Source organism: Garra rufa, chromosome 6 (assembly GCF_049309525.1).
Source record: "Garra rufa chromosome 6, GarRuf1.0, whole genome shotgun sequence".
Classification (NCBI taxonomy): domain Eukaryota; kingdom Metazoa; phylum Chordata; class Actinopteri; order Cypriniformes; family Cyprinidae; genus Garra; species Garra rufa.
In genome coordinates, this window is record NC_133366.1 from 1819587 (window position 1) to 1834800 (window position 15214).

Consider the following 15214-nt stretch of genomic DNA (forward strand, 5'->3'; position numbering starts at 1 on the left):
TTTCTTTGCAGAACATAGTTAAACACATGTGCATGTATTTTGCCATTTACATTTATGAATGGCGGAGTCTAGGTATCTATAAGTCTATGGTTGAGAAGTGTGACGAGCGCGTCCTCCCACCAGGAAGGGCGTTGTGTCGCGCGGCGCGCGGCCGCGGTCAGTGATGACGTGTATGCGCTCACGCGTCCCGGAAGTGAAGGTGTTGCTGGAAAGAGTTTGGAAACAAACTGGCGATCAGAGGAGTGAATGTTAATCCTTTGATATACAGATTGACTGTTGACGGTCGGTGAATGTCAGACTGCTGATGATGAAGATGATGATGAAGAATCTGCTGAGTGTGATGATCTTCATCCTGACAGTGGCAGAGAGCAGTGCGAGGATCCACCAGCTCAAACTCAAGGTTCTGCCAAATCAACTCATTCGATCACAGTTTCTGCCTCTTCTCTTTCATGTCACTTGTTCAGTTATTTCCTAATCGGTTATTTAACATGTTTTCAACTTTGTCTCGATTATTTAGCTTCTTTGATAAAATGTCTCCTTTATTTATGTCTTATCTCATTTATCTTACTTCTCTAATGATTTATTATTCATAAAATGATTAATATATTGATTTATCATTTATATAACGTGTTAAACGATTTATCTCCTTTATTTAAGCTTGTGTTTCACAGATGTGACCCAGTCATAAGTGTTTTGACAAATAAATAAGCAATAAATCTGCAATCTGAGGGTGCAAAGAAATCTAAATATTGAGAAAAGTTCTTAGTAATGCATATTTTTAATCAAAAATAAAGTTTTGATATATTTACAGTGGGAAATTTACAAAATATCTTCATGGAGCTTAATATCCTAATGATTTTTGGCTTTAAAGAATATAATATATTCTTTAAATATATTCTTATTAAAAAACATGTAATGTCCGAATATAAGTAAAATAAGGTTCAAAAAATTGTTTAAGAAATATTTAATGGCACAGTACTGAGTGGATTGTTGATCTTGATGCTATGTATGAATTTTGGGTTTTTATGTTTTTGTAGTGGTTTTTGTGGTTATGGATTAATGTAATTTTGTTGTGTGTTTGATGGACCCCAGGAAGAATCGCCACTACTTTGGTAGTGGCTAATGGGGATCCAGATAAATACATAAAAATATTCAATTATTTTGACCCATACAATATATTTTTGACTATTGCTACAAATATATCCAAGCTGCTGAAGACACACATGGTTTGATTTATCTCACTTGTAATGATTTGTTTTAGATAAAATAATTAGTTTGTCTAATTTATTTCACTTGATGATTTATTATTCGCAAAATTATTCACATATTAAAGGAACACTCCACTTTTTTTGGAAATAGGCTCATTCTCCAACTCGAGTTAATAAGTTGAGTTTTACTGTTTTGAAATCCATTCAGCCGTTCTCCTGTTCTGGCGATATCACTTTTAGCATAGCTTAGCATAGATCATTGAATCCTATGAGACCAGTAGCATCGCATTCAAAAATGAACAACGAGTTTCCATATTTGTCCTATTTAAAACTAGACTCTTCTGTAGTTATATCGTGTACTAAGACCAGCGGAAAATGCAAAGATGTGATTTTCTAGGCTGATAAGATTAGGAACTACATTCCGACAAATACCGAAACTCGTTGGTCATTTTTGAGCATGATGCTATTGGTCTCATAGGATTCAATGATCTATGCTAAGCTATGCTAAAAGTGATATCGCCAGAAAAGGAGAACGGCTGAATGCTCAACTTATTTACTCAGGGGGAGTTGAAGAATGAGCCTATTTCCTAAAAAACTGTAGTGTTTCTTTAATGGAAGTTGATCCTGATTGGTCCTCCTGTTTGCATTCGAAGTGCTGATTGGCTCACAGATAGAACCAAGTTATAGTTCGACTTTTTTCTTTTCTAAATAAAAAGTCCTAAAATGTACACAACTTAAAAAAAAAAAAAAAAAACATCACATAATGTAAATAAGTTGTCACAAAATAAGAATATGTGAATAACTCAATTTTGACAAAAATGTCAGATAGAACCTTATAATTCCAAGGCGACGATTTGTGTGATTTGTAGAATTTATTTAGTTGATATGATTATTTTGGTCTTTTGTTTAAGCGTTTGTTTTACGTATCTGATGATTTATGTTACATATGTAGTGGCTTTTTATTCATAAACTGATTAATTTATGAATTCACATGTTTACGATTTCTTAAAGTAGGTAGCTGGAAACATTATGAACACTTTATGAACACTTTATGAACACTTTATGAACACTTTATGTCATGCTGAACGGCTCTCTTTCTTCTCTCTCAGAATGAGACGCGGTTTCTTGTCCATTTGAACTCGTTCGGTTATTTCGCGAACGGCACTCTGGATGTCCACATTGTGTCTCTGAATCTGCCGGAGGAGAAGAGCGACTCTGGAAACCTAGTGAGTGGTCCGTCTCTGTGTGGATGTGTGGTTAGTTTGTGCCTCTTCCATCAGTAGAGACGGTTTGCTGTGGTTCTGTGTTGCAGGTGGGCTTTAGTCTGGCCCGGTCTCGAGTGAGCGGCATCCTGTCCTACACCGTGAGTATCTGACACGCTTCTCTCCGTTCGGCTCGTTCCTCCTTCTGTTCCTGACGCTTGTGTTTGTTCAGGCGGAGAAGGTGGAGGAGTGCAAGCTGTGGAAGAAGAAGAGTGACGATGAGCTCCTCCTCTTCATCATCCACACCAAGAACCTCAGGTGAGTCCAGTCCAGGGATGAGGACAAACTCATCTCAGCATTGGTTGCTTTGCTGTTTAAGCCATCACTTTCCTTTTTTTGCTCACCTTTAGAAAATTAATAATCAATATAATGAGTATGAAAGTGACTAAAAATTGTTTTGTGATTGTGAGTATGAATTTGACTGATCGTGAGTATAAATGTAATTTTTTTTTTTTTTTACAGATTGTAATTTATTGTGAATTTTTACTGATTGTGTGAATGTAACTGATTGTGATTTATTGTGCATTATCACTAATTGTGAGTATGAATGTGACTGATTTTTTTTACTGAGTATGAATGTGACTGTGTGGTTTTTTTTTTATTGTTTGAGTATAATTGTTACTGATTCTAATTAATTGTGCATTTTTACTGATTGTGAGTTTGAATTTGACTGATTGTGAGTATATATTTTTTTTGTTTTGTTTTTACTGATTGTATGAATGTGACTAATGGAGATTTATTGTGATTTTTTTTTACTGATTGTGAGCATGAATGTTACTAATTGTGATTGAGTATGAATGTGACAATGTTTTTTGTGATTGTGAGTATGAATTTGATTATTGTGAATTTTTACTGATTGTGTGAATGTGACTAATTGTAATTAATTGTTTTTTGTGATTGTGAGTATAAATGTTTTTTGTTTTGTTTTTACTGATTGTGTGAATGTAACTGATTGTGATTTGTTGTGCATTATTACTGATCGTGAGTATGAATGTGATCAATTTTTTTTACTGAGTATGAATGTGACTGTGTTTTTTTTTTTTACTGGTTGTGAGTATGAATTTGACTGATTGTGATTAATTGTGAATTTTTTATGTGTTGTATGAATTTGACTGTGATTGTATGAATGTGACTAATTGAGATTTATTGCGATTTTTTTTAATTGGTTGTATGAATTTGACCCATTGTGGTTTTATTTCTGCTGAAAGTGAAATTGTGACTAATTGTGAATTTTACTAGTATAAATGTGACTGATTGTGATTAATTGTGACTTTGAATCGTGAATTTTGTACTGATTGTGAGTTTGAATGTGACTGAATGCTTTTTGTGATTGTGAGTATGAATTTGACTGATTGTGGTTTTATTTTTAATAATTGTATATATGTGTCTAATTGTGATTTATTGTGAATTTTTACTGATTGTGAGTATGAATGTGACTGTTTTTGTTTTACTGATTGTATGATTGTATGAATGTGACTGATCGTGATTTATTCTGAATTTTTTTTCTTTACTGATTATGAATATGATTGTGATTGTTACTGATTGTGACTGTGATTATGAATGTGACTGATTGTAAATATAAATGTGACTCAGTGTGTTTGTGAATGTAATTGTCACTGATGTGACTGTGATTGTGTGTGCAGCGTCCAAGTGAATCACTACGGCAATTCTGACATCACACTGGTGTCTAAACTGAAGCCGGATGGAGAGAAAGGTAAAACAAATGCGCATGACTCTGAAGTGTGTGAGAGTGGCTGTTTGATGGCTGTTGACGGTGTCTGTGTTTCTCAGTCAGGAGGACAAGAGACGATGCAGATGGTGAGAAGCAAAACAAGCAGAGTGATAAGACAACAGAACAGAAAGAAAATTCACAAGATAAGGCCAAAGTGACGCCTGCTGTCGGCAGCACCGTTAGCAAACAGGTACCACTGAGTCCGTTAAACATGACTTAAAAACTCAGCTGTTTCTGACTCTTAAACCGTGCTTCCATCAGATGGAGAGTTTGAACGGCAAACATCTGGAGCTGCAGCAACAAGGCGACTCGTACAACTTCAGCGTGAGAAAGCCCACACACACACACACACAATGCGCTTTAAATACACAAACCACTGATGGATATCAAACCTCTCGTCGTCTCCTTTCTCTCCTTTCAGTTCCGTCTCACGATGAGCCCAAGCTCGCAGGGCCTCTACAATCTGGACTTCCACAACTGCCTCAACACAGGAGCCAAGACGCTGAGACCGTATTCTCTCCATGTAAGTACTGCAGTCAGGATCCGACCGTCTCAGCCTCGCGTTACATAATCAGGAGCAAACTCTGAGAGTGTGTGTGTGTGTGTGTGTGTGTGTGTGTGTGTGTGTGTGTGTGTGTGTGTGTGTGTGTGTGTGTGTGTGTGTGTGTGTGTGTGTGTGTGTGTGTGTGTGTGTGTGTGTGTGTGTGTGTGTGTGTGTGTGTGTGTGTGTGTGTGTTAGGTGGAGATCACAGAGAAGAATCCCAATGGTTATCTCTCTGCTTCTGAGATTCCCCTGCCGCGCCTCTACATCACAATGGCAGCCATCTTCTTCATCGCTGCTGTGGTGTGGACATACACACTGCTCAAATACAGGTACACACACACACACACACACACACACACACACACACACACACACACACACACACACACACACACGAGTCTGTCACTCTGAGTGAACCGCTGAAGTTTATGGTGTGTGTTTTTGACAGGTACAGTGTGTTTAAGATCCACTGGCTGATGGCAGCGCTGGCGTACACTAAAGCCGTGTCTCTGCTGTTTCACAGCGTGAGTAAAACACTCATTCAGCACCTGTTACACTGTTGTCTTAGTAAGGGATAATCAACGGTTTGCCGTGCATTAAAGGATTTTAAATGCAGGACGTGGAGGCTAATAACCTCCGCGAAGTGCATTTTACATCCTTTAACGCACGGCAAACCGTTGATTATCCCGCTTATTCCATGGTTATAGACAAATTAAAACTAGGATTGATATTTGCAGCGCAAAATTTGACTGAATGGATAAAAAAGACGGTTATTTTCGTCAGTTATGACACGCAGCTCTAGCATTCTGGCCGCTTCAAATCAGACTCGGAGATTAAATAGTCCGGTAAAATCACATTTATTTCAATGAAATATAGCATTTGTTTCAGTAGATTATCGATCGACCAAGAGAGAGTGTGAAGGCAAGAGAGATGACAGTTGTGTGTGTGCGTAACGTTAACGTTACCTGCCTGCATGCTGTGCGTCTCTCTCTACAAACAACAATTCATTACAAAACAGCATCTTTACCGCCCCGTTGCTGAGGAATATAATGTAGCGATCTAATATCTAGGCTATTTTAATAAGGATCGCAGGCAAACGCTGACAAGAAGTTTATGTATGTGCGCAGCACAATGCGATCTCCGACCTCCCTCTCTCTCTCTCTCTCTCTCTCTCTGTGTGCTTTTGCGTGCATCAATTAAAGCAGCGCATTAATATAGAACGGTGATTAAACTGACTTGGAACTACCTGTGCATTAAACGGTTTTACTGCACACCTGCCAGCCAATCAGAATCCAGTATCCAGACATTCCATGGAATAAGTAGAGTTGATATACTTTAGATTTATTGTTGTTATTGTATCTACAGTACCTTGCAAAAGTATTCATACCCCTTCATTTTTTTTCTCGTTTTGTTGCAGCATTATGTTAAACTGCTTTAAATGAGTTTTCCCCCACATCAATCTACACTCCATACACCACAATAATGACAAAACAAAAACCAGATTTGCAAATGTTACAAATGTATTAAAAATCAAACCACTGAAATAAGTAGATTGCATAAGTATTCATACCCTTAACTCAGTCCATAGTTGAAGCAGCTTTACAGCCTCAAGTGTTTTTGGGTCTGATGTGAGCATCTTTGCACATCTGCATTTGGCAATTATCTGCCATTCTTTGCCTCACCTTTTCACCTCTCCATCTCTGTCAGCTTGGACATTTTCTAGAGTCCTAGTTGTTCCAATCGTCTTCCATTATGGAGAATGCTTCTGTCAACCTTCAATGCAGCAGATTTGTTTCTGAACTCTTCTCTAGATCATCGCCTTAACGCAAGTCTGTCACTGAGCTCTACAGGCAGTTATCTTGGTTTTTGCTCTGATCTGCATTTTCAGCTGTTAGACCTTTTCTGAGAGGTGTGTGTCTTTCTAAATCAGACTCATTCAAATGAATTTGCCACAGTTTAACTCCACTCCAAGTGTAGGAACATCTAGAAGCAATATGATGCTCCTGAGATACATTTCCAGTGTCCCAGAAAAGGGTATGAATACTTACGCAATGGGATCTTTTCAGTTTTTTTATTTCTAATAAATTTGCAAAGTTGTTACAAACCTGTTTTGTGCTGTCATTATGGTATATGAGATGTAGACTGATGAGGAAAAAAACTAATTTAAAGCAGTTTAACATAAAGCTGCAACAAAACAAAACGTGAAAAAAAAACTGAAGGGGTGTGAATACTTTTGCAAGGCACTGTATATGTTCCTATATATGAATATAAAATATTTCTGTGCACATATCTGTATATGTTGCTAATGTGATTGATCATCTCTTCCTCACGAGTGTTTGTTTGTCTCCCTCTCAGATCAACTATTACTTCATCAACTCTGAAGGTCATCCTATTGAAGGCTGGGCCGTCATGTACTACATCACTCACCTGTGCGTATCACACCTTTGGTTTCCTCCACGGAGCCACATATTGTTCAGTGTCAGGAATCACGAGAATTTCATGAGAATGTGTTGTTTGTGTGTCAGGCTGAAGGGGGCTCTTCTGTTCATCACGCTGGCTCTTATCGGGACCGGTTTTGCCTTCGTGAAATACATCCTGTCGGACAAAGAGAAGAAGATCTTCATGATTGTCATTCCTCTGCAGGTGTGTCTGTGTGAACGTGTCTTTGATGTGTTTCTGATGTGATATCTGTGACTGAGGTGTGTTTCGTACAGGTTCTGGCTAACGTGTCCTATATCATCATCGAGGAGACGGAGGAGGGTTCGAGCGAATACGCTCTCTGGAGGGAGATCCTGTTCCTGGTGGATCTCATCTGTTGCGGAGCTGTGCTGTTTCCTGTCGTCTGGTGCGTATCTGTGCGTCAGACTCTGGATGTGCTGATGTTTATTGTTATTTGATGTGTTTTTTATGATTCTGTGTCTAACAGGTCCATCCGACACCTGCAGGAGGCTTCCAACACGGACGGCAAAGGTGTGTTGGACAGGAACTGTGTGTGTGTGTGTGTGTTAAACCTGGCACACACCGAGGATGTATAGCTCTAATAGCAGATTATTATTTTTTAGAAAGATCTTGAGTATTTTAAAAGACAAACATTGTTTTGAATAAGCCGAAAATTATTTTTGGTTGGTGTGAGCGCTAATAGTTATCGCTATAATATTGTTACATCACTAGCGTCGAAGTTGTTCTTATACTACAGTTTCCATTATAGTTCTTACAGTTATCAGTATAATTATCTTTTATCGTTATCAGTTATTGCTTATACTAAAGTTATTGCTATGGACATTGTATTGGCTATCAGTGTAATTATAGTTGTTAGTATAATTACTGGTATAGTTATTATTTTTATACTTATTGGTACAGTTATCTTTAAGTTATTATAGTTACTAAATTATCGGTACAGTAATTGTATTTTTTATGGTTATCTTTGTAGTTGTCAGTTTTATAATCATTATAGTTATCAGTGTAATTATTTTTATAGTTATCGGTACAGTTATCGGTGTAATTATTAGTGGTTTCAGAATAGTTATTGCCAGCTATCGATAAAGTTATCAGTTATTGCTTATAGTAAAGTTACTGCTATGATTATTGTTATAGCAACTAAAGTAAACTGTATTTACAATTACTGGTACAGTTATTGTTATACTTATTGTTACAATTACAGTTATCTCAATAATTAGCATAGTTACCAGTGTAATTATAGTTAACATTAAAGTTATTAGAATAATTATCGGTATAGTTATTGTATCCTTATGGTTATCTTTATAGTTATAAGTTTTATTATCTTAACAGTTATTGTTATCAGTAGAATAATTTTTATAGTTATCAGAACAGTTATCTGTGTAATTATCTTTATCGTAATTGTTATAGTAATCAGTATAATTATTTTTATAGTTGTCAGTAGTTATTGGTGTAATTATCTTTATCGTAATTATACTAATCAGCAACGGTATTTTTATAGTTATCGGTACAGTTATCGATGTAATCTTTCTTTATTGTTATAGTAATTAGTATAGTTATTTGTATAGTTATCAGTGTAATTATTGTTATCGTTATAGTAATTAGTATAATTATTTTTATATGTATCGGTGTAAATATCTTCATTATTGTTATAATAATTAGTATAATTAGTTTTATAGTTATCAGTACAGTTATCAGTGTAAATATCTTTATTATTATGGTTATAATAATTTAGTGTTATTATTTTTATAGTTATCGGTGTAATTATCTTTATCGTAATTATTATAGTAATCAGTATAATTATTTTAATAGTTATCAGCAGTTATCGGTATAATTATCTTTATCGTAATTGTTATAGTAATCAGTATAATTATTTTTGCCGTTATTTGCACAGTTATCTGTGTAATTATCTTTATCGTAATTATTATAATAATCAGTATAATTATTTTTATAGTTATCGGTACAGTTATCGGTATAATTATCTTTATCGTAATTATTATAGTAATCAGTATAATTATTTTAATAGTTATCAGCAGTTATCGGTATAATTATCTTTACCGTAATTGTTATAGTAATCAGTATAATTATTTTTGCCGTTATTTGCACAGTTATCTGTGTAATTATCTTTATCGTAATTATTATAATAATCAGTATAATTATTTTTATAGTTATCGGTACAGTTATCGGTATAATTATCTTTATCGTAATTGTTATAATAATCAGTATAATTATTTTTGCAGTTATTGGTGTAATTATCATTATCGTAATTATTATAATAATCAGTATAATTATTTTTATAGTTATCAGTACAGTTATCGGTATAATTATCTTTATCGTAATTGTTATAGTAATCAGTATAATTATTTTTGCAGTTATTGGCACAGTTATCGGTGTAATTATCTTTATCGAAATAATTTTTATAGTAATCAGTATAATTATTTTAATAGTTATCAGCAGTTATCGGTATAATTATCTTTATCGTAATTGTTATAGTAATCAGTATAATTATTTTAATAGTTATCAGCAGTTATCGGTATAATTATCTTTATCGTAATTGTTATAGTAATCAGTATAATTATTTTAATAGTTTTCTGCACAGTTATCTGTGTAATTATCTTTATCGTAATTATTATAATAATCAGTACAATTATTTTAATATTATCAGCAGTTATCGGTATAATTATCTTTATCGTAATTGTTATAATAATCAGTATAATTATTTTTGCAGTTATTGGCACAGTTATCGGTGTAATTATCATTATCGTAATTATTATAGTAATCAGTATAATTATTTTAATAGTTATCAGCAGTTATCGGTATAATTATCTTTATCGTAATTGTTATAGTAATCAGTATAATTATTTTTGCCGTTATTTGCACAGTTATCTGTGTAATTATCTTTATCGTAATTATTATAATAATCAGTATAATTATTTTTATAGTTATCGGTACAGTTATCGGTATAATTATCTTTATCGTAATTGTTATAATAATCAGTATAATTATTTTTGCAGTTATTGGCACAGTTATTGGTGTAATTATCATTATCGTAATTATTATAATAATCAGTATAATTATTTTTATAGTTATCAGTACAGTTATCGGTATAATTATCTTTATCGTAATTGTTATAGTAATCAGTATAATTATTTTTGCAGTTATTGGCACAGTTATCGGTGTAATTATCTTTATCGAAATAATTATTATAGTAATCAGTATAATTATTTTAATAGTTATCAGCAGTTATCGGTATAATTATCTTTATCGTAATTGTTATAGTAATCAGTATAATTATTTTAATAGTTATCAGCAGTTATCGGTATAATTATCTTTATCGTAATTGTTATAGTAATCAGTATAATTATTTTTGCCGTTATCTGCACAGTTATTGGTGTAATTATCATTATCGTAATTATTATAATAATTAATCAGTATAATTATTTTAATAGTTATCAGCAGTTATCGGTATAATTCTTTATCGTAATTGTTATAGTAATCAGTATAATTATTTTTGCCGTTATTTGCACAGTTATCTGTGTAATTATCTTTATCGTAATTATTATAATAATCAGTATAATTATTTTTATAGTTATCGGTACAGTTATCTGTATAATTATCTTTATCGTAATTGTTATAATAATCAGTATAATTATTTTTGCAGTTATTGGCACAGTTATTGGTGTAATTATCATTATCATAATTATTATAATAATCAGTATAATTATTTTTATAGTTATCAGTACAGTTATCGGTATAATTATCTTTATCGTAATTGTTATAGTAATCAGTATAATTATTTTTGCAGTTATTGGCACAGTTATCGGTGTAATTATCTTTATCGAAATAATTATTATAGTAATCAGTATAATTATTTTAATAGTTATCAGCAGTTATCGGTATAATTATCTTTATCGTAATTGTTATAGTAATCAGTATAATTATTTTTGCCGTTATCTGCACAGTTATTGGTGTAATTATCATTATCGTAATTATTATAATAATTAATCAGTATAATTATTTTAATAGTTATCAGCAGTTATCGGTATAATTCTTTATCGTAATTGTTATAGTAATCAGTATAATTATTTTTGCCGTTATCTGCACAGTTATTGGTGTAATTATCATTATCGTAATTATTATAATAATCAGTATAATTATTTTTATAGTTATCGGTACAGTTATCTGTATAATTATCTTTATCGTAATTGTTATAGTAATCAGTATAATTATTTTAATAGTTATCAGCAGTTATCGGTATAATTATCTTTATCGTAATTGTTATAGTAATCAGTATAATTATTTTTGCCGTTATCTGCACAGTTATTGGTGTAATTATCATTATCGTAATTATTATAATAATTAATCAGTATAATTATTTTAATAGTTATCAGCAGTTATCGGTATAATTCTTTATCGTAATTGTTATAGTAATCAGTATAATTATTTTTGCCGTTATCTGCACAGTTATTGGTGTAATTATCATTATCGTAATTATTATAATAATCAGTATAATTATTTTTATAGTTATCGGTACAGTTATCTGTATAATTATCTTTATCGTAATTGTTATAGTAATCAGTATAATTATTTTAATAGTTATCAGCAGTTATCGGTATAATTATCTTTATCGTAATTGTTATAGTAATCAGTATAATTATTTTTGCCGTTATCTGCACAGTTATTGGTGTAATTATCATTATCGTAATTATTATAATAATTAATCAGTATAATTATTTTAATAGTTATCAGCAGTTATCGGTATAATTCTTTATCGTAATTGTTATAGTAATCAGTATAATTATTTTTGCCGTTATTTGCACAGTTATCTGTGTAATTATCTTTATCGTAATTATTATAATAATCAGTATAATTATTTTTATAGTTATCGGTACAGTTATCTGTATAATTATCTTTATCGTAATTGTTATAATAATCAGTATAATTATTTTTGCAGTTATTGGCACAGTTATTGGTGTAATTATCATTATCATAATTATTATAATAATCAGTATAATTATTTTTATAGTTATCAGTACAGTTATCGGTATAATTATCTTTATCGTAATTGTTATAGTAATCAGTATAATTATTTTTGCAGTTATTGGCACAGTTATCGGTGTAATTATCTTTATCGAAATAATTATTATAGTAATCAGTATAATTATTTTAATAGTTATCAGCAGTTATCGGTATAATTATCTTTATCGTAATTGTTATAGTAATCAGTATAATTATTTTTGCCGTTATCTGCACAGTTATTGGTGTAATTATCATTATCGTAATTATTATAATAATTAATCAGTATAATTATTTTAATAGTTATCAGCAGTTATCGGTATAATTCTTTATCGTAATTGTTATAGTAATCAGTATAATTATTTTTGCCGTTATCTGCACAGTTATTGGTGTAATTATCTTTATTGTAATTATTATAATAATCAGTATAATTATTTTTATAGTTATCAGTATTTTTATAGTTAAATTATCAGTATAATAATTTTTGCAGTTATTGGCACAGTTATCGGTGTAATTATCTTTATCGAAATAATTATTATAGTAATCAGTTAGATTTTTCTCCAATATGTGGAAACATTGGCGAACTAGTTTGTATGTAAATTTGTGATGTTGAGGATTCTGTCTGTTTTTTAATTATTAATTGTCTTGTTGTATTGTTTGTGTATTTGTTTGGACCATGATGTGTCTGTAATAAAGTTCTACTACTACTACTACTACTAATCAGTATAATTATTTTAATAGTTATCAGCAGTTATTGGTATAATTATCTTTATCGTAATTGTTATAGTAATCAGTATAATTATTTTTGCAGTTATCGGCACAGTTATCGGTGTAATTATCTTTATCGTAATTATTATAATAATCAGTATATTTATTTTTGTAGTTATGGGTAGTTATCGGCACAGTTATTGATGTAATTATCTTTATCGTAATTGTTACAGTAATCAGTATAACTATTTTTGGAGTAATCGGCAGTTATCAGTGTAATTGCTATAGTAATCAGTGAAATTATTTTTATAGTTATTGACAGTTATCGTTACTTATCGGTATAATTATCTTGATAGTTGTCTTTAGTTTAGTAAAGTTTTTGACACCGATATTGTTCTTGCTTGTGTGTATATACATATATTTGTTTTCTAAATACACAATTCTTGTGTGTTTCTTTGTGTGCAGCTGCCATGAACCTGGAGAAGTTAAAGCTCTTCAGACATTATTATGTGATGGTGAGACCTTTATCTTTTCATATTTTCACATTTAACGAAATAATTTCTCTAAGGCGGACAACTGAAAGCTGTTTCTCTGTCCTCAGATCGTGTGTTATATCTACTTCACGCGGATCATCGCGATACTGCTGAAGCTCACAGTGCCGTTCCAGTGGCAGTGGTGTCAGGAGGTAATCACGCTAACCCTGCTTCAGCAGAACATGAGAACGTTTGGCGTTTAAAGCACAAAAATAATTCCAACTCGGCCCGAACCAGAGGTTTCATCTTTTCTCTCATGTTTGCAGTTTTTAGTAGAGGTTTCTACTCTGATCTTCTTCGTCTTGACTGGATTCAAGTTCCGTCCGGCATCAAATAACCCGTATCTACAGCTGCCTCAGGACGAGGAGGATCTGGAGATGGATGAAGTGTAGGTCTCTCTCTCTATCTCTCTTCTCTTTTTCTCTATGAGAGGTTCAGTGCATGATATCGTTTCTCTCGCACACAGTGTAACAGAATCTGGAGCGCTGGAGGGCATCCACAAGGTGAAGAAAACGTCTAACGGCCGCGAGAGACAGCGAGAGGTTGCGTTGTGAGTGTCCTTTCAAAGAGGGCGGAGCCTGGACTCTTAAACTCCTCCCCTTCCTGAGGTTGCTGTCATGGTACCCACAGACTCACTATGCAAGTGAAAAAGACGGAATGGAGAAAAAATTAAAAAACGTGTGTGAATAAAGCGCAGCAGACACGATTTCCGTGAGCGAATGAGCTGATGTTCCCATACGGACTCGGGGACGGCGGTGACACAGACTGAATCTCTTGCTTTGGTTTACAGTAATGATGTGGTCACTCTGCTCTGTCCGTTAATTTGTTCACTCATTTATTCTTTCATTCCAAAGATGTACAATCATTATACTGGATGTGCTCAGATTATTGGATTTGTTTGATTTTAGCCTTCTGTTATTTCCTGATGTCTTTGTTATTTAACCGAAGCGGTTTGATGCTATTGTTTGTATATCATGGTTTTTCTGCTAACATTTGATTCAATGGCTGGAGGCGATTCTGCTCTAACAGTATCTAAAACACGAGCGTAAATAAACGCGCTGGAACTGACAAAACAGGTCTTTGTAAAACAGGTTGGTTATCGTGACACTATTGCGAGTCTACGGTAAAGATTTAGAGAACGTTCACCTGAATGAAACCCGTGTTTCGTTTTTCTCAGATGGAATATATTTAAGATTTTCTGGTGTTATATATTACTTTTCAAGCGTGACTGTTAAAGTTCATATATTGTGTCCTGGATGTTCCTGAGAGGTTCCTGAAACAATGTTATCCGTCATGCGACACCAGTAACGATTTTTGTCTTTCACTTCTTTGAAAAGGCAATATTTTACACGTGATTCAATCTACTCTGTTATTGTCCTCCTTTGTTTTGCTTTACAACTAAAAACAATAATATATAGTTATAATTGAAAGACTTAACCACTATTATGGCACAAACGCGGAAAACTCCATCGCGGCCGTTAAAACCAACGGTCCACACTGAAAGCGCGCGAAGCTCCTGTCATTAAAATGGCGTTTAGACTTTGGTCTTTTAAACCTCCCCAGAACGCCACTACAGTTTGTCCCTGCTCCAGGCTAATATTTCCACAAACTCTCAGAGAAATAAACTTTTCCTGCTTAATTTATGTTGCTGGTTTATCATGCTAATTGTGTTCAGGTTTGAAATAAATCAAATAAGAAATACCGACTCGTTTCTTTGATTTGTTACGTAAGGAAAGGGAAAAGAGTTTGTATTT

The 15214-nt window shown here is 32.9% G+C and overlaps 1 protein-coding gene across 1 annotated transcript; it reads left to right on the plus strand.

The window, feature by feature from the left end:
- The first annotated feature begins 180 nt into the window (after positions 1 to 180).
- On the plus strand, positions 181 to 15161 carry gpr108 (G protein-coupled receptor 108). The gene is made up of 18 exons (XM_073841649.1): positions 181 to 400; positions 2318 to 2434; positions 2521 to 2571; positions 2643 to 2728; positions 4114 to 4184; positions 4262 to 4392; positions 4464 to 4526; positions 4624 to 4725; positions 4942 to 5075; positions 5195 to 5270; positions 7102 to 7175; positions 7272 to 7389; positions 7461 to 7591; positions 7673 to 7716; positions 13393 to 13442; positions 13529 to 13612; positions 13727 to 13848; positions 13927 to 15161. Exons 1-18 carry the CDS (start codon positions 305 to 307, stop codon positions 14012 to 14014), a joined length of 1638 nt encoding a protein of 545 aa, XP_073697750.1. The 5' UTR covers positions 181 to 304; the 3' UTR covers positions 14015 to 15161.
- The last annotated feature ends 53 nt before the right edge of the window (positions 15162 to 15214 follow it).

What these genes read in the sequence shown, in the direction of transcription:
- gpr108 (XM_073841649.1), top strand. Translation starts at nt 305, where the DNA reads ATGATGAAGATGATGATGAAGAATCTGCTGAGTGTGATGATCTTCATC. An exon ending in GCGGCATCCTGTCCTACACC is followed by an intron (nt 2,572 to 2,642) that starts GTGAGTATCTGA and finishes GTGTTTGTTCAG; the next exon opens with GCGGAGAAGGTGGAGGAGTG. An exon ending in TGTCTCTGCTGTTTCACAGC is followed by an intron (nt 5,271 to 7,101) that starts GTGAGTAAAACA and finishes TCTCCCTCTCAG; the next exon opens with ATCAACTATTACTTCATCAA.